Raw genomic sequence first — 19,622 nt, 5'->3', positions numbered from 1 at the left:
AATCATAAAGTGTATCTGGTTCAGACCTATTCATTTTACAGATAAGGAATTTAATGTCTAGAAAGGTAGTGTAAGATTTATTAAGTTAAGATTCCAATCCAAATCTTCTCTCTTACGTTTTAAAGCAGTGCTGTTTTTAAGATTTTATTTAATGGTACGTATTATAAATATACCCATTAATCAGAACCTGGGTAGTTGCAAACCCCATCAATTCTTTCTTTTTTTTATTATTGGTCGTTCAAAACATTACATAGTTCTTAATACATCATATTACACGGTTTGATTCAAGTTGATTATCTTCATTATGTCCACTGCACATTCCAAGTACAAACCCTGATTTTCTCCCATGGGTCAAATGTATGCTGATTTTTAATGTTGAAATCTAAACTGGTGCTAAAATCTAATCTTCCAAATGATTCAATTTTGTTTAGTCTGTTCAATGCATTTAGATTTCAATATTACACTGTTTTCTAGGTTATACTTATGTCCCAAAGTAGTTCAAGTGTGTTTCTTTTTGACTATAAGGAATATGAAACTTGTCTGTAGCATCTCCCTTGAAGTATTATTTAATGAATATGGTAGGAATTAAAAGATAAACATCACACAAGTACATGAATTAACAAGAAACTTAATATCTAAAATAGAATGTTAAGGTTTAGAACCAAATTGAAAAGACCAGAGATCATAACCATGAGCCTCAAATAGTATAACCATTTTGTTAATTTCTAGAGCACTTATTTTTCATCTAATTCTATTTGTCACTTATGAATTTCAAACTTCTTGAATTCTTGGAGGCAAAGTAAAGATTATTTTATAAGCAAACACATTATAAACAATCAAAATGATATTCTTTCATTTGAAATGTGTCAGTTCCTAGTGATCTCAATAGAAAATTTCTAAAAATTGATTAATTTGCAAATAAGTATTTCTCAAAACTTATGTTAGCTGCACAGTTAAGATTATGTTTTTCTTGCTATTTATAATTAAATACCTCTGCTTGCCCTGGTACTAATACTGAAGTAATTTGGCACGTAATGTGTAAGTCTTATGAACTATTTATTTCGTGCTTTTCTCAATTTAATGCGTTTTAGTTTTTATTATTCCTTATATCTACATTTAGTTATTGATTGATCTAGCAAAAAGTGGTACTTATTTAAATGATGCTCTAGTATATGATATGTGAAGTTTCAATATAACAATTTCTGAGGCTTTGGGATATAGCTCAGTTGGTAGAGTGCTTGCCTCGCATGCACAAAGCCCTGGGTTCAATCCCCAGCACCACCAAAAAATAATATCTGAAAATTCATTATAGGCAAGTGATTGTGGACAGATGATTTTCGAATACCTTTAAAAATATTGTTACATAATTTCTCATCCTATATTTGAAAATACTAATGTGGAAACTTTAAAAACATACAAAATTAATTTTTGTATTGATATTCATAAGTTGGAAAAGTCTATTTTGTTCAGTTAGAAGTATTTTTGTTATGTATGCTTTCAATTAATATATCTAAATGCTTCCCTTAACCAAATTATGTCATTTTATTAAGCTGAGTAATGAATAATTGCACATCTGTATTTTAAAAAGCCTTTTACTTTGACTTTCAAAACACTTTTATTAGATCATAATGCAAACATCATTTTCAAAATGGATAAGATGAGCCAGGTATGGTGGCATATGCCTGTAATTCCAGTAATTTAGGAAGCTGAGGCATGAGGATTAAAAGTTCAAGCCAGCCTCAGTAACTTAGCAAGGCCCTAGCTAACATGGTGAGAACCTGTCTCAAAATAAAAAATAAATAGGGCTGCGGATGTGTTTCAGTGGTTAAGCATCCCTAGGTTCATTCCCTGGTACAAAAGGCGGGGGGGGGGGGGGGAGCGGTGGAGATAATATGAACTTCTTTGTATAAATTTTGTTTAACAAATAGAAACCAAATAGCACTTATACTTACTTCAAATGTATAGTGATAGCTGCTAACATTTCAATATGTAAACCTTCAAATGTTTTTACTCCCTTTCTCTTTTGTCTAGGTCATGGGCATGTATTTCATGAATATGTATAGTTTTACAGTTATGGTTTATAAACTATAGTTCCACATTTTCCACTTAATTTTTTTATACTTATAAGTTACAATATCTTTAATTTTGTCTATATTTATAGATTATTAATTACTAATACACCACCCTAGCACTTTTCATGAATGCATAATATTCTTCAGATGTATCATAATGCAGATATCTAATCACCTATCCTTGCACAATTAGGATGTTTTTTCCCAGGATTTCACAATTACCCAATAATGGTGGGATAAATGCATTTACATCTTTGCACACTGACTTATTTCTTTGGGGAAAATAGTGGAAAGTGGAATTTCAGGCTCTAAAATATGATCCCTTTAAATCCTTTTAATATATATACAAATGTGTTGTATCTTTAAGTAACAGTGCTGTTGTACAGCAGAGACTTTGAAAATTTTTCACATAAATGGGTTTTACTTTTTTAACAGCTGTTACTATTCTGAAAAAAATTTTTTACAGTTAATATATCTTGAACATATACTTAAACATTCGATAAAATCAAGCCATTTTTTCTTCCTGAATTGCACTGCCTTTTAAAATAAAAATATGATATAAAATATTACACACTCTTTCTCATGAGTCATTTTAATTTAATAATTTCCATACTTATTTCTCTGACTATTGAACGAAGTCATTATTACTTTTAAAGTCTGTTCCACTGAACCTTAAAATTTAATACAATCATGCTTTCTGTTTTGTAATTGTATGCAAATAGCTGCCTACACTGATTATATCTTTTCTTCATTGCATTTTTTTTGGTTCATATCTAAATGATCAATGTAGCATTTGGAAAGTACATAATTTGACTCTCTTAGCTTTGATCATTTAATATGTGTTATTTGTATCTCTCTTCTTTTCACTTTTATTAGGAAAAATGTTTGTAAAATGGAGTTCTTTAGGATAACTATCAAAAGTATTTTTTTCCTTTCTTCAGTGGTTTGGTGGGGAATAGTTAACTTTGAAATATGTCTCTTCTATGTAAGTAATATACTTGTTGAGCTTCAATTAGAATAAAGTCTCAAGTAATATTTTGATTTAGTATTAAGAGTATATTTATTTTATCATTACATGTATTTTATAAAAACTAATTAATTCTATATTTTGTCTATTTTGTTATAAATTATTTGGTTAGCTTCAATAGGAAATAGTTTGAGATTGGGACTCTTTCACTCTTAAATAAAGCCTCAAATTGGCACAAATATCTTTAATTCTTAACTGGAAAATATTTAATATGCACTTTAAAAAGGATATGATTTAGAATAAATTTGGTTATAAAATACAAATGTTTAATGATGATTTCATAAATTCTTGATGTTATTTTATTACAAATTTGAACAATATAAATTTGTTTTCTATATTCAAATCATGTCAAGATAGATCTTGGTTTGTAAGACATAATAAACAAAAGAGTTACAGATGTGATTATTTGCATCAGAGGTCCTCAGAAAACTGATTGGCACTTAGAGTTTTTATTTCAGTTAAAGGAAGTACTTTTTATTTTAACTTGAGGACAAATATGTAATTAATGATGGAAGAAAACCATTAAATTAGTGGAATTTGGAATAGTACCCGGTGCAGTTTCTGAATTTAAATAAGAAAGTCTTGGAATTCCACTAGTCTATAATGATGGGTTTCTAAATTTTTAATTTTCACAAAATTTGAGGTTCTTTCTTGAGTTTTTGTACTGGGCTTAATAGTTTCTCCTCTTAAAATTCCAAGATGAGAGTATTTGTTCAAATTTCACAAGATGACTGAATTAGCAGTCCTATGTATTACAGTATTCAACTTCATCGTGAATCACAGCACTGCCAAACCTGTGTACTTTGTTCAAAGTAGTTTAGGGGATGAAGTTACTCTGGGACCACAGAGCATTGTGTGTGTGTGTGTGTGTGTGTGTGTGTGTGTGTGTGTGTGTGTGTCTGGAAGAGCAAAATCAAAACTATTACTGTTTGCAGTGTGCTATAGAAATCACAGAAGGTGTGCTGATGATCTTTGTATTGTACATGCAAATGCTGACTCTTACACATTCACTGGCTTGATGGTACCTAATTTGGACATGTTCAGCTAGGTCTTTGAATTAGAAGTCCATGTATATGTTAACTTTTTTTTTGCATCAATATGACTTTAACTTTCTGGATATATTAAATATTTTTTTAAGTTCAAAAATACCATAGACTTAGTTTATTGATTTAAGAACAAGTAAACCTGTGTGTGTGTGGGGGGGTGTGTGCTGGGGATTAAACCCAAGCATTCTACCGTTCAGTTATAGTCCAAGACACAAAGTAATCCTCTTAAATGGCTTGTATCAAAATAAATAACTTTCAGAATATAGATTATGATTTTAAGGAACACATTAAATTAGGATGAGCGTGTTCCTGAAAATGGATAAAGAGCTTTAAGTTTGAGAAAAACAAGTAATTTGAGATATTTATAAATTCTAGAACATTCAGATTTAGCACCTTAAATGTTCTGTGGCTTAAATTTTTTAAAGTAGAAAAAAGGCCATGAATAATTCAAATGCATTATAATAAAGCCAATAATATAAGTTTTGATAAAATGCAGTTTATCTTGTAGAAATACTAAAACTAATGGAATTCAAGAGGATTTGTATATATATATATATATATATATATATATATATATATATATATATATATAAATGCAGAGCTGTTTTTGGTATTTATGAAACAGGAAAATATTTTCTTAGTTTACTTAGATAATAATTTATACTTATAAGATTTTTAGATAACATGAATATTACCTTAATACATTAACAGATTATCACTTGGATAGACACAAATATACAAACTTCTGTTGTAAAGGTATTTGTCCAAGAAATCTGATTGTCACATTACCTTTTTAATCACATTTAATACAATTTGAAAGTGATTTAATATTTTATTTGCTTTCAAACATATAATGACTAATTTTAAAGTATACTCAGATTTCAAAACTGAATCAAACCACTAAGATGTCTTAAGCATTGTTTATCACACAGAAGAACATGAACCTTAGAGATGCCTAAATAAATTTGCCTTCTAAACCTATAACCATCATTTCCCCAAATGTCTTAGAAAATTCTGAGACTACTTCAGAAAGAAATTAACAGATAAAAGGTGGGGAGGAAATTTAGTAAGTGTTCTGTGTCAAGTAATTATTTTTTATTGCAGGATATGCAAATTTGTACTGTGACTCAGAGAAAGAGAACAAAAATCTTCCACTTCATCACTTATTTTCCTTTTATAGAGTAGGCATAGGATAATAATTGAAAGAAAGTTTAGTAATTATGTGGTCCATTTCTCAATGAGTAAACAGCCTTTCTATTTGCATTGATTCCTTTAAGTTGTTTTTCATTCCAGTGAGGAAAAAAAATATGTGTGGTCCATTTCTCAATGAGTAAACAGCCTTTCTATTTGCATTGATTCCTTTAAGTTGTTTTTCATTCCAGTGAGGAAAAAAAACTGAATGAAACCAAAATACTATTTCTGTACTATTTTCCATAGGTAGAGCAAAGGACCAGCATAGAAAAATGCACTTGCTAGTGAAGAATTCTCTAAGATGGATTTCTGTATCATAGGAGATCTTCCTCTTAAGAATGTTTTTCTTTCTTTTTTTTTTAAAGGTAAATGACAAGAACTGTTTTATTTATTTATTTTTAAAGAGAGAGGGGAGAGAGAGAGAGAGAGAGAGAGAGAATTTTCAATATTTATTTTCTAGTTCTCGGCGAACACAACATTCTTGTTGGTATGTGGTGCTGAGGATCGAACCCGGGCCGCACGCATGCCAGGCAAGCGCGCTACCGCTTGAGCCACATCCCCAGCCCCAAGAATGTTTTTCTTTGTGGACTTTTTCTTAACAGAAATGGGTTATAAATATGTAGAAAAGGAATACAAGATTTCATATGAGCCAAACAATTTTCAAGAGGCTTGTTTGGTTATTATTTGCCCAATGAATATTCTCCTGAAGTAATTTAAAGCTATATATTAAAAGCATATTTACTGAAGTTTATTGAGTAAAATGGCTCATTGAGATTTCATTAGTTAAGGCTATATTCAGGAATTTTTTTCTGTTTGGGGACCATCAATAAATGATAATTGGATCTGGAGATGAGAGATCTATTTCAAATTGGAGTTTAATTGATATATTCACATGGTTATATCACTTGATTTGCATCTTTGCTTACATAGCAAATGTAGATTAATATTCTTATATCTCCTAGTGTTCTTTTAAATATAAATGATGTTAAATAAGTCTTATTCTACCTAATTTAAAAACCATTACTATGGAGAAAGGCAGGTTTGCAAGCAACATTAAGTCATTGTGTAAAAGTCCAAATCCTGCACCATGCTTGTTCTGTAAATATGGTTTTATTGTTTGTACGTTGTCTACAGGCTCACTCATTTGTTTATGCACTGTTTACAGCTACTTGCATGCTACAGTAGCAGAATTGTAGCAGAGTAACTGGTTGAATAATTCCAGAAAGTCTACAGAATTTGCTATTGAACTCTTTGCAGAAAAAGTTTGCCAGCTACTGGAAGTGTATTATCTAGTAATCAGAAAGAGCTTAATGGAGCTGCTGTAGGAGGTTGCCATCCAGAAAGTGGTCCAATTGTCATAACATGTATATGTTTGTGTGTATATCTATATAGCTATATCTGTATGTGTCTAAACTTCCTTATCAACCAGTACTATTCATATTTGACACTTTATTTTTCTACAGTAATAGCAAAATGAAAGTTGTTTGGGGGACCTCCCACTCAGTTCAGCTAATACTTTTTTGTATACATACATTTTTTGATGCTGAACTAGTATATTTTTTATTCTCTTGTCATTGGAGAAAATAAATGTTTATTTTTATGAAAATATCTCTTGAGGTACAAACAATTCCACAATTGTAGTTTTATAGACTAATAGATAGATATACTTGACTATATTTCACATTCATACCATGGAGGCACTCACCTGGTTTTATGATTAATATTAGCATGATATTAATATTCTGTTTTAAAATTTGACAATCAAATTGTTATTAAAATATGGCTATTAATAATTTATTCACTACTTATTAAATAGTTGAGTCAAATTTACTGGCATATTTAGAAGTCATATTATGTGAACTCTATACAAATGGTTATCCAAGATTTTCTTATTTATTTCAAGACATTTTCTTTTTATATTACTTCAATTAATCAGTTTTTACTTACTATTTGTAACTAGCAAGAATTATCTAATATACAGCAACATTTTTGCAGGGCAGGGAGTAATATTTAAAAATTAAAACATTAAAAAATTAAAATATTGGTTCAGAAGAGCATACTGTAACTTCTAATTATGCTAGAATATTTTCAATTCCATTTTTCTTTGTTGCTATTTTTTAAATCACGTAAGTATGAAAATATTCATTTTTTAATAGATACACTTTTGTCTGAATAACTTTATTGCAGCTTTAAAATAAGGGGTTATATACATCTGGTAAAAGGTACATTTTTACCTGAATATACAGTGTTTGTGAATTTACACAATGACATTTTATTATGGCTAATCTTTTAAACCTATTAAGCTTATTTTTTCTACTACATAAATGTATAGTATATAATTGAGATTTTTGTTCTTCCATTATATGTATTTATGAAAAATTGAATTTTCCTATAAAATCTCTTAATAAAAATTATAAATATACTTTTAAGATTTTTCATATTTGCTAGGATTTGCTAACTGAATTTAGCTCATATTCCAACCAAAGTTTTCAAAGACCCTTTGATATCTATAATTGATTGGTTTTGAGGTAGAACAAGTTACACAGGCCATTGATATTATTTAATGATAGGTTCACCCTTTCCATTTTCATCTCCTTGCACCTATTTTTTTAAAATTGATTTCAGTAATACTTTGTGCCTTTACTGGCCATCTTATATTTGCAGGAGTAGGATTCCAAGGGCCTCTTTCTGGATTCTAGTTCTAGAAAATTCTAATTAAAAACTTCTTTATAAATGAATTCACTTGTATGTGCTGAAATAACCTGCTTAAATATATGGCCTAAATTTTATGATAGTAGTTCCTAAACTTGTATTTGAACCAGTTTGGCTTACTGAAAACTTTGTCATCACTGAATAAATCTTGATGAATTAAAAGTCAAAGTTCTTATACTGTTATTGTTATCAAATATGTATGTTATCTAATATATTTTCCTGGATGTAGATGTACCAGAAAATGTTTTCTATCTATTTTGGAAGATTTGCTGTATTTGCCTTAAATCCGTTTACATTTTATCTAGATTAAAATTATTTTTACATATTTCAAAATCATACTTTTATTTACCAAATTTCAAACTTTGAATAAATCTAAAAAATAATGACATTTAATTTGTATATACTACTTTGGGTGAAAGTAATATATTAGTCTATCATTTCTTCTTTTATGCATCCTATAAGTAGGAGTCAGATAAAAAGAACTAAACATTAATTTTATGGGTTTTTTTCTACTCGATAGGTGCTATGGATATAGAGGAGAGAAATCGCCAAATGAAAATTAACAAATACAAACAGGTAGCCGGATCAGATTCCAGACTGGAACAAGATTACCATTCAAAGGCAAGACATTTTTCTTTTTAAAAGTTGTAAAATAATCAATTAATCATATGAAGCCATTAGATTCTTTCATACTACTGAATACAGATTAGTCAGACACAAACAGCAGTGGCCCCATGATATTATTAAGTGTTAAAATTTTTGTGTTTGTATATTAGCTCTTAGGGATAGACTTTACCTTATTAAAAAAGATTAGTATATAGTATAGGACATTAAAGATCTGAACAATAAACAGACTTTTTCATTTTATAAAATCTGAAACCTCTCAAAAATGTTTAGGAAGAATTATTATCTTCTTTGATTTTTTACTAATTGTTTTCTTTATAGATTTTAGTTAAATATGGCTTACTATTGAGTTACTGAAACAAATTATATACTATGAAGTATTATTAGTAATTGAAAAGATCTTTTAGTAAGAATATTTTGAACTACTTTTTTGGGAATAAGTTGAGGTATGAATTCTAGCAAAGAAGAAAATAAAGACTTACTTCATTGCTCTTTTTCCTCATGTCCTTTGTTTTCAAATTGTTTTTGGTTCATGACAGGATTGTATATCATGAGTATCATGTATACTGTATTACACATGATACTCTAAATAATAGTGTGAAAGCAGAAGACGATATATCAAGAGAAAATACAGTCAGGACAAAATATTAAATTCTGAAGTGAAGTTTGTGGACAAAATACATAGTGTGAGCTATTATACACCTGTGTCTTGTGAGGCATGTGTTTTGACCTTGAACTTCCTAACACCAGCAAATGCAGAAAGGAAATTATCAGCTATATGATTTACATTGCACATACAATTAAAAACAATTTCATTAGAAGCAATAACAATGATTCTTGACAGAATTTTATTACAGGGCTATCAACCAAAGAAATACTATAAGCATAAATAAGAATATTTTCCCCTGAAATAAATTTGGATTCCACTCCAATTTATGGATAAATGAATGTTTAAGTCCTCAAAATTGCATAACTTTTGACACCAACCATTGTTAAGTTGGGAATAAAATTCTATGTATTAGCAAAGGACTAATTATACTAAGAAATATAATTTCTTATGTATTCTGTAAAGTAATGTTTTTTATAGTTTCGGAGCAGTAGCATCCTCATCACCTGGATGTTTTGGAAGCAGTTCTCTGGGTTGTCTCCAGACTTGTAGAATCAAAATTCTCTGGTTGGGTTCCCTGTTGGGAGATTCTAATATAAACTAAAGCTTCAAAACTAGTTATCTAACCTAAACAGATTGTGAAATTCACTTTTAGATAATTGGAGTTGAATTTCTTAATTACAGTTTTAGCTCGAAGCCAGACATGAGTACTGTTATCAAAAAATGAAGACAAATTTAGCCAGGCGTGGTGGCTCAGGCCTGTAATCCTAGAGGCTCCAGAGACTGAGGCAGGAGGATATCAAGTTCAAAGCCAGCCTTAGCAAGAGTGAGGTGCTAAGCAACTCAGTGAGACACTGTCTTTAAATAAAAATACAAAAAAAATTAGGACTGGGGATGTGGCTCAATGGCCAAGTGCCGCTGAGTTTGATCCGTGGTACAAAAAAAAAAAAAAAAAAGAATAAATCATTTGACATTTTCGTAAAGCTTCTTACAGGTTCTAACAAATCCTATCATTCTATTTTCTATTGCTGGAATTATGTAGTCAGCTTATTCTAAAATATAATCAAGTCATGAAAGTACAATTTTTTTAAAGGGTCCAAAACAAAATGCTATTTTGTATTCCTACAAATTATTTCCTGATGTCGAATTGTCTTGCTGGGTGACCTATCTCCCTATCATCCCTAGGTTGATCTTCTTTATAGGTAGAAAAAAGAATTATAGAGGATTCCTCTTTAGTAAAGGGCATAGATAGATAGATAGATAGATAGATAGATAGATAGATTAAATTATTATTAGTTTCTATACTAACAGTTTCTCAGATTAAAATTTTTAACATCATCCCTCTCTTTTTGTTGAGGGGTGCTTAGCTTGTATTTCCATTCTTTACTTCCTTATTTTGATTTAAAATATCAATTACGGAGTCCACTGTAGAGCTCTGTGTTTTAAAATATAAAGTCTTATTCCTGAAAAAAAATCATTTAACAAATAAAAGTACTGTTATACAGTAGCACAGGGATAAAGGTGTCTCCCCAATGGGTTCCTGGTGCAGGATACTAAAATAAATAACCTTCCCAAGTTCACATAGCTAAGTCATGGAAAGTATTATTTATTGCTAATTTGAAATAAGTGGGATGATATCTAAAGCCTCAACATATGAGTATATGCTATATACTTCTTAGCTATATTCCTGAAGTTTCAATAAAGTGATTAGAAAGCTTTGTATGGAATCTAATTGAATGTTAGCCTAGGTTTTTAAAAACTACAGTTCACATTCTAACTTATATTCTCTAAAATTCTCAGTACTTCTGTATGGATAGTTGTAAATAATTCTTACTAAGTTTAAAAGAAAAATTTTAGTTACTCTCCATGAAAACATGCAGAGAACAAAACCTATTAAAGTACTATCCTCATAAGACAATTTTATGTAGTTTTAATAAGAGTAGCAAAAGGCATATGCAGACAGATTTCAAGGTAATCAGTGGATAATTTCTTAGGGATTTTCTCTGAAAAATTCAACTCAAATTTGGTTTTAACTGTGTAGTTCATATACTTTTTCTACCTGTTGTATTCTTTATCCCAACTTGAATGTAATTCATCAGTTGTATTTTAGGAATCAACTAATATTTTTTCTATAAGATCAGTTTTCTCTTCATAGTTAAGAAATATGATTTATTAAAAATAAAAGCATAAATTATAGTTTACCATAGGCCAACTACTCTTCTATGTTTAATATAATGATAAATTAATATAATCCTCAGTAATTTAAAGTCAAATGAAAATTAATATGAAGAATCTTATATTTATTTAACATTTGTTTTTTAAGTTAGCTACATTTAATATTTTTAAATATTCCAGAAGCAATATTGTTATGATGATATTTTTAAGGTGGTCCATAGCATTTCAACAGATGCTATACAGTTCATTATTACAATAGTTATTGGAAATCAAAGCTTATTTCTTTGTAGTAACAATGCTCTTTTTTATTTTATTTTATTTTATTTTATTTTTTTTTGAGTCATTATAAAAATTATAATGATATTTGAAATATACTCATTCATTTAGTATATAACATTTGAGAAAGGGAAATAAAGCAGATCCTCCCCCATAGAAACTCTAACAGAAACAAAGTAAATAGTCACAAACATTTGTAATATGCAAGATACCTCTTGTACAATGCTTGCCTCGCATGTGTGCGAGGCCCTGCATTCAATTCCCAGTACTGCAGACACAAACAAAAAAACTTATCAATTTCTTCTTCTTTTCCCATTATTTCATCAGAATTTGGTGGCTACTTTTTAAATGAGCTAGCCAGTGGTATACTTATTATGAATTTGAGCAGTAGATAATGTATGTGACCATTTATACTTGCATAATTTCTATCCCAAATTTACTTTTTAAAATATTTTGATAGATGTGGTAGGCACAATAATGGCACCCAAAAATGACCATTTCCTGCAAATCAAAATAATACTAAGATTTTATCTCACTCCAGTCAGAATGGCAATTATCAAGAACACAAATAATAATAATAAATGCTGATGACAATATAAGGAAAAAGGTACACTCATACCTTGTTGGTGAGACTGCAAATTAGGGCAACCACTCTGAAAAGAGGTGTGGAGGTGTCTCTAAAAACTAGGAATAGAACCACCATATGACTCAGTTACCCACTCCTTGGTATTTATCCAAAATATTAAAAATCAACATATTATGGTGATACAGTCTCCTCAATGTCTATAGCAGCACAATTTACAATAGCCAAATTATGGAGTCAACCCAGGTGCCTATCAATAGATGAATAGATTTTTAAAAAATTGGTATATACACAATGTAGTTTTTCTCAGCCATAAAAAAGAATTAAATAATGGCATTTACTGGTAAATAAATGGGAATGGAGAAAGTCATGCTAAGCAAAATAAGCCAGACTCAGAAAATCAAGGGTCTAATGTTTTCTCTCATCTGTGGAAACTAGAGCAAAATAAGGGAAAGATGGTGGTTGGGGAGGAAATCATATATCATAAAGATACAGGAAAGATCAGTGGAGCTGAAGAAGGAGAATGAGAGTGAAGGAGGAAGGAAAGGAAGGGGAAGAAAAATGGAATGAATTTAATAAAATCTTGTTATATTCATAGGTAAAGGTATCAAGGGGAATTTTACCCTTATGTATATGTAGAAGAAAGGAAGTTAGTTTAGTAGAGGAGGGAGAATGGGGGTATGAAGATTGAAATCAACTTCCTTACAATGCTCTTTTTTAAAAAGAGCATTTATTGGAAATCTTTCTCCAAAATCATCACAAAAGTATCCTACTCTTACAACACTCATAATTTTAAAAGTTTCTGATTTTTCACCTCTAGAATTCAGAAACGATATAACCCATGAGTTGCTCTTAACATTTCAGTAGAGGCCCTAAGCCTATGATAATCCATTTAACCTATTATCTCATAGAACAAGTTAACATTCTAGAAGTACAGGACAGTGTAGTAAAAAAAAAAAAAGAAAGAGAGAGAGTTTCTTCCCTATATGCATGCCTGATCACAGACATTTCTCATCTATATCCTATTAACTATTTTCCCAGGTTTCTAGTTGTTAAGCACTCATTCACAGATCTCAAAGACATATTCAGTAAAGGAATCCAAATAAACTAGCTTAAATAAATATGAATATAACAGATAGATTTTTAGAAAGCCTTTGTAAATACATATAAAACTAAAATTGATGAAATTATACACTATCAATATAAAATATTTCAGACAGTTAAAGACAAATTACTTTTGGCAAGTAGACTGCCATTTAACTAGAAAGTCTTACTTTATTAGACTTTATTCTCTTCTCAACACTGACAAGACACATTCAATGCAAATGTTGAATGTTTTACATTCACCTTGTAAGAACACAGGTGATGGAGCCATCAACAGAGGAGAGACATGTTGAGGCTGGTTAGGCATGGCCATATATGTACTAATTAAATGTGTGATGTTTATGTAGGAAATCTTTAAGGTTAAAATATCATCAAAATGTGACAGCAGTTTGTGATAGATGAAAGCACCTCCAAGAGTGAGGCACACTCTACCTACCGGGGTGGCTTTGGTGGGTATTTCTATATTCTCAACTTCTTTATATTAAACAGAGTTGTGATATCCATTTCATAGGGAAGAGATGTGGATTAAATAAGATGATATATATAAATAGGTTAGCACCTACTAAATTCTCAGTAAATGATGCAGACAAGATTACTTTATAATAAAAACAGCAAATTTAGAAACTGGAAATGCATATGGTGGGGCCCCAAAGAAATGATAAAGAAATAATTAAGCTAATGAAAAGGAGTTTAGCATGGTTCAAATATTTTTGGTTGTTCCCCTTTCTTTTATAGAGGGATTTGAGTAGAGAATACTCAAAGGAACAATCAAAGAAAGAATTTGTGAGTCTTAAAATTAGTTGGAGATTGAAGAAAATATAACATAATGTCTAATGGAAAAATTACAAACAAAACTACTGAAATTAAGAAATTATGCTATCAAGGTCAACTTTAAAGGTTACTAGGCCTTGAAATAATTTATAAGCACACATATGGCTAGGGGTATTTAGAAAGAAATACTCTTTCATAGTGATGTCATAAGTGGATATGAAAACTGAAAGATTAAATTTGATTTATATAAAGCAAGTTTTAAAATATAGATAGATGTCTATATACAAATTACTAAGAAGATACATGAAAACACATGAATTTGGTTATGATGAACAAAGGAAAATGAATTATATTTTAATTTTATAACAATGATTGAAATAGAATTCTTGGGAATTTTTTTTCTTAAGCAGACAGTCGTAGTTATTAGCCCAATAACATAGTAAATTTGGGGCAGGTCTTATAGGCACTGGAGGAAGAGCTGCTATAGCAGCAATGTTCAGAATACCAAGAGAATATAATATACATGTACACCAGATTGTTGTTTGATGGTATCATCTGATCAAATAGACTGAGAGAACTCTTAACAAGAGTCATCTCAATAACCCAATCTGCCCAGAAAAGTCCTCATGGAGTCTATCATGCTTCATTTCTGGAAAGAATGAAGTGTCCTCCCTCAGAATAAATAGTCTACTGTTTCATGAACAGAGAGGTAGAGTTCAGATTTTCAAAATATTCCTGCTTGGCTTGGTCTAGTCAGATATCCAGCAGAATGCCTTATGCTTTTGGATCAGAATTATTTTTTTTTCTTTACATCATTGTCCTCTACTTCTACAATGTTAACTTGTTCTATTAGATAATAGGTTAAATGGATTATCATAGGCTTTGGGTCTCTTCTGAAATGTTAAAAGAAACTCATGGGTTATTCTGCTTCTGAATTCTAGAGGAGAAAAATCAGAAACTTTTAAAGTTATAACTGTTATAAGAGTAAGATACCCTTGTGCTGACTTTGGAGGAAGATTTCCAATAAATACTCTTTTTAAAAAAGAGCATTATTACTAATTCAGCTTACTGAATATGCTAGAGAGAATGCCAGTGTCTGCATCTGAATTTCTTCATTGAAACCAACGGTTTTTCTGAATTTCTATTCTACCTTGTTAAACATTTATATGTATCGTGTATATTTCTATACAACCCTGCAATCTGATAGCTTTAGGTTCTATAGTAAAATCCTTAGGAAAACTTCTGGAAATGAGTGGAACTAATAGTATACTATTACTAATAGTAATACTATGAGAATTTAGTGAGAAAAAAAAACAAAACAGATACATTACTTGAAAGCATCGTTATTGCCAGACTAGCCTGCCAGACTCTGAAAAAGTGTACTTTGTCCTGGATGCTATCCCACCTCTCACATTCCCCAGCTGAGATACATTTCACCAAGTATTATTTAATTTTGATTGCTTCGTGACCCCAAACCAGGTCAAACCTAGTAGATTGTCTCTCTGCCTTATCCAACTCAGCCAGCCTCTGTGCCCTTAATTAATCACTTGCTGTATACTTTACCACATCACTGTATGGTTGTTCCTTTTCCAAGTGTATTTATGAAGAGAAATAAGTCCAGGTTTTAAAACATTATTAAACTATCAAGTAATAGTATACAATATGGCTCCAAAAGTACAAGACATATTAGTTGTAATCTTATCAAGGCTTGATTAAGAAAGACTTCATGTTCAATCTTGTTTACAAAATCAACAAATAGTTGTATGGCATAATTAAAAGACAATCACATATTGAATAGATAAAGTCATATTTTTAAAACCTTTCTGTCTTATTTTCTTCTTTTATAGTTTTTTTTAAAAATATTTCATGCTTACTTGTGAAAGTAGTTTTCTCATTTATATTAAACACTCACCAAACTAGAATTTGAAAGTAACTCAAAAATGCATATGTATTTTTATAATTTGTCCCCTTATTTCTGAGATAAATAAAGGAAGGTAGCCAATATGTCTCTAAGGAAGAAAAAGCCATTGGAAGTATAATTTGTTGCTATAGTTTTGAATTGTCAATAACTACAGTTGTGGCCACATTCACAGAAGAACTTCTGAAGTCTTGATTATACTAGTAAAGATATATGGGAATTTTTTAACATCACTCTTCAGTTAATTTTTAGGGATTATGACTAAATATGGAATAGAGAGTAGTGTTGAAAGTGTGGACTCCAAAACCAAGCTGCCTGAATTCAGTGTCTTCAAATCCTACTTTGGGAAAGTTATTTAATATCCTTATGCCTCAGTTTCTTATTCTTTAAGGTATATTGGTAATAGTACTTACCTCATAGGATTGTTTTCATAATTAAGTCTCTCTCATATATTCATATATATATATATATATATATATTCATAATTAAGTCTCTCTCATATATTCATATATATATATATATTCATAATTAAGTCTCTCTCATATATTCATATATATATATATATTCATAATTAAGTCTCTCTCATATATTCATATATATACATTCATAATTAAGTCTCTCTCTTATAATATATATATATGTATATATATATATATATATATATATGTTAGAACAGTGTGGTAAATCAGTTCATGTTAGCTGTGATATGATAATGTTGGTGGTGATGATGATGATGATAGTAGGGAAGAAGAAGAAAAAGAATTGCAGTGTCCAGTAGATAACTTGCTCTCATCAAACCCCTTGGGGATATAGTCTTATATGTTACCTTTAACAATCTAGTACACATAGGTAAATTTATCTCTATGGTAATCTTAAACATTAGTAACAAGAATAGGAGGAAAGGTGGAAATTTATGATATTATTAAAAACCTAAAAATTGATTTCATTTGTCTTATTTTTGCCAGACTAGTTGAATTTTTATCTACCCAAATTGTTATGTTACCGTATCTATGTCCTAGAGAGCTGGGTATACTTCAACTTTAATTCAAATATCTATCTGTTCATAGAGATATACATAGATAATAAAATTATATTTATATGTAAGTGATACACACACATACTATCAAGCTTTGAGCCAGGGAATTTCTGTTTTCCATGTTTTATGATAGAAACAACCATGGTTTACTTCTTCCTTATCTTAATAGGAATAAAAATAAAAATATAAAAGACCTATAGTTTAAGACTTTGTAATTACAGTGAACTTTTAGAAATTTTATATTTTAAGCTTAATCTTTGATTTTGAACATTTCTGACTTTAGTTTTCTTTTTCCCTTAACATCTTGTATTAGTTTGCTAGGGATGTCATAATAAAATAACATAGACTAGGTGGTTTAAACATGGGAATTTATTTTCTCACGGTTTTTGGAGGCTAAAAATTCAAGATCAAAGTTTCACCATGGTCAGTTCCTTCTGAGGCCTTGCTTCTTAGCTTTCAGATAGCTGCTTACTTGCTGTGTCCTTAACATGGTCTTCCCTCTGTTTAAGTCTGTGTTCTATCTCAGTATTTCATAAGGACACCAATCAGATTGAATTAGAGTCCACCAAAGTGACCTCAATTTACCTAAAATGCCTCTGAAAAGCCTTTTCTCCAAATACTCTCACATTCAGAGGTAGATGGCTTTAATATATAAATCTGGGAAGAACTTAATTCAGTTCATAACACATCTCCACAAAGTAGCTAATGGTCTTCTAAATTAATGCTTTAATGTATTTTGTAAGAAAATTTGATTGTTTTGAACATTTCAATCTCTTTGATTTTTGTTGCTTTTCTTTTTCTATTTCTTGGTGTTTTTCCAACTACATTTTCAGGTCTTTGGAGATAAAAAAATATTGGAGTTTTGTGTTTGCAAGTTTATTTTTAAAATGATCTTTCTGAAATCATAAAACACATTTAAATATGGTTTTCCTAGCTATAATTTCATGCTGACATTCACGCATGAGTTCAATTCTTTACATTTAGTTGTGAATTTCTACCTCATATCATGTAGTCATATTTCAGATTAGGATGTATAAAAGAAATATCTTTTTGTTATGAAGAAGTCATTTCAGATGACTAAGACAGCAACTTATGTGTTAGACTACAGTATAAAATAAATGATAAATTGTTATTTCTTCCCTTTTAGTAGATATGTTTCTAAAAACTAGCAAAAGAAAGAATTTTAAATTATATCTGGCTACCTGCAGTTAAAAGTACCAATCTATGGAAAATAGCTGCTGTTGCCAAGAGTACAATTTCTTTCTGTATATTGCCTAAGAATACACAGGAGTAACATTTTCTTTTTACCTCCAACAGGAAAAAAAAAAAGTTTTCACATTTGCTTTTATCAATCCTTCAGAGATAGTTTTGCTAAAAATTATAGTACCCTACAGGAGATGAATGATGTAGATCATAGAATGGGGTGAGATCTTGCTGTATGAAATCAAGGATAATATGGGAAATAAAGAAGGAACAAATGTGATGAAATACTATAGAAATATTCTTTCCAATCTTATTCCATTTAGGCTAATAGGATTAAATATGATTTGTTAATAAACCAAATATAAGAATATCCAAAATGTAAAAAACATATATACTTTCTGATACAACTATAGTACTTACCCCTCAAAAATTATAGTTTCTGTTTTACATGCTGAGAATTTTCTTATCTTTCATATTAAGCTTTATATTTCTTGATAATTTGGACTATATTTCGTTTATATTTGTAGTCTTTTCAGTGGTAGATATTTTGCCTTGATCATAATAAGTTCCCAGTAGGGTTTTTGTTCCACTAGGTGGGGTGAGGGCCAGGGGCGGGTAGTCAATGAAAATGGATTGGGTATGGAGGGAAAACTGAAATGGTAAAGGGTAGGAACATTTGGAAAAGTTTTTAGGTATAGTTAATTTTAAACATTTGGTATCAATATTAGGACAAAATATGGTCTTCAGGGGTAGGTTATGGTGTAAGAGAAATTTTCTAATGGCACATGATTATTGATTTTTCTTTTTAAAAAATATTTATTTTTTTAGTTGAAGTTGGACATAATACATTTATTTCATTTTCATGTGTGCCAAGGATCGAGTCCAGGGCCTCACATGTGCTAGGCAAGCACTCTACCGCTGAGCCACAACCCCAGCCCAGATTATTGATTTTTCATCAAGAGTTAATCATAATAGAATAGTGGGAAAGATTGGACAGATTTGAGTTTTAATTTTTATTTTATATCATATGATAAGACTTTGGACAAGTTGCTTGAGAGTTGCTCATATCCCAGATGTTTTTTTATTTGCAAATTAAGGAACACTTGTAATATATAAGTACTCCACACATAGTTCATACTTTCATTATATATTGACACTTGGATTTTTAGGAAATCTCATTTCTAATTAAGGAAACCATTTGATCTCTTAGCCTAATTTTTGAAATTAGTTTTGAAGTAGATTTTTTATATATTTTTTCCTTTTAATTCTAATGTTAT

At 30.0% G+C, this 19,622-nt stretch overlaps 1 protein-coding gene across 37 annotated transcripts in view; it reads left to right on the top strand.

The window, feature by feature from the left end:
* Rims2 (regulating synaptic membrane exocytosis 2) overlaps window positions 1-19,622 on the top strand; it is a 586,271-nt gene that overhangs the window by 442,241 nt on the left and 124,408 nt on the right. For 15 of the 37 annotated variants that reach the window (XM_077801030.1, XM_077801026.1, XM_077801031.1 and 12 more), the window contains one exon: window positions 8,569-8,669. The exons of the other annotated variants lie outside the window; for them this stretch is intronic. In XM_077801030.1, the coding sequence (XP_077657156.1) occupies window positions 8,569-8,669 (101 nt within the window). The remainder of the gene's footprint in view (window positions 1-8,568; window positions 8,670-19,622) is intronic. 37 annotated transcript variants of the gene reach the window in all.

This window comes from Urocitellus parryii, chromosome 7 (assembly GCF_045843805.1).
Source record: "Urocitellus parryii isolate mUroPar1 chromosome 7, mUroPar1.hap1, whole genome shotgun sequence".
Classification (NCBI taxonomy): domain Eukaryota; kingdom Metazoa; phylum Chordata; class Mammalia; order Rodentia; family Sciuridae; genus Urocitellus; species Urocitellus parryii.
The sequence above is the reverse complement of the archived record's forward strand: the minus strand, read 5'-3'. Positions and strand labels throughout refer to the sequence as shown.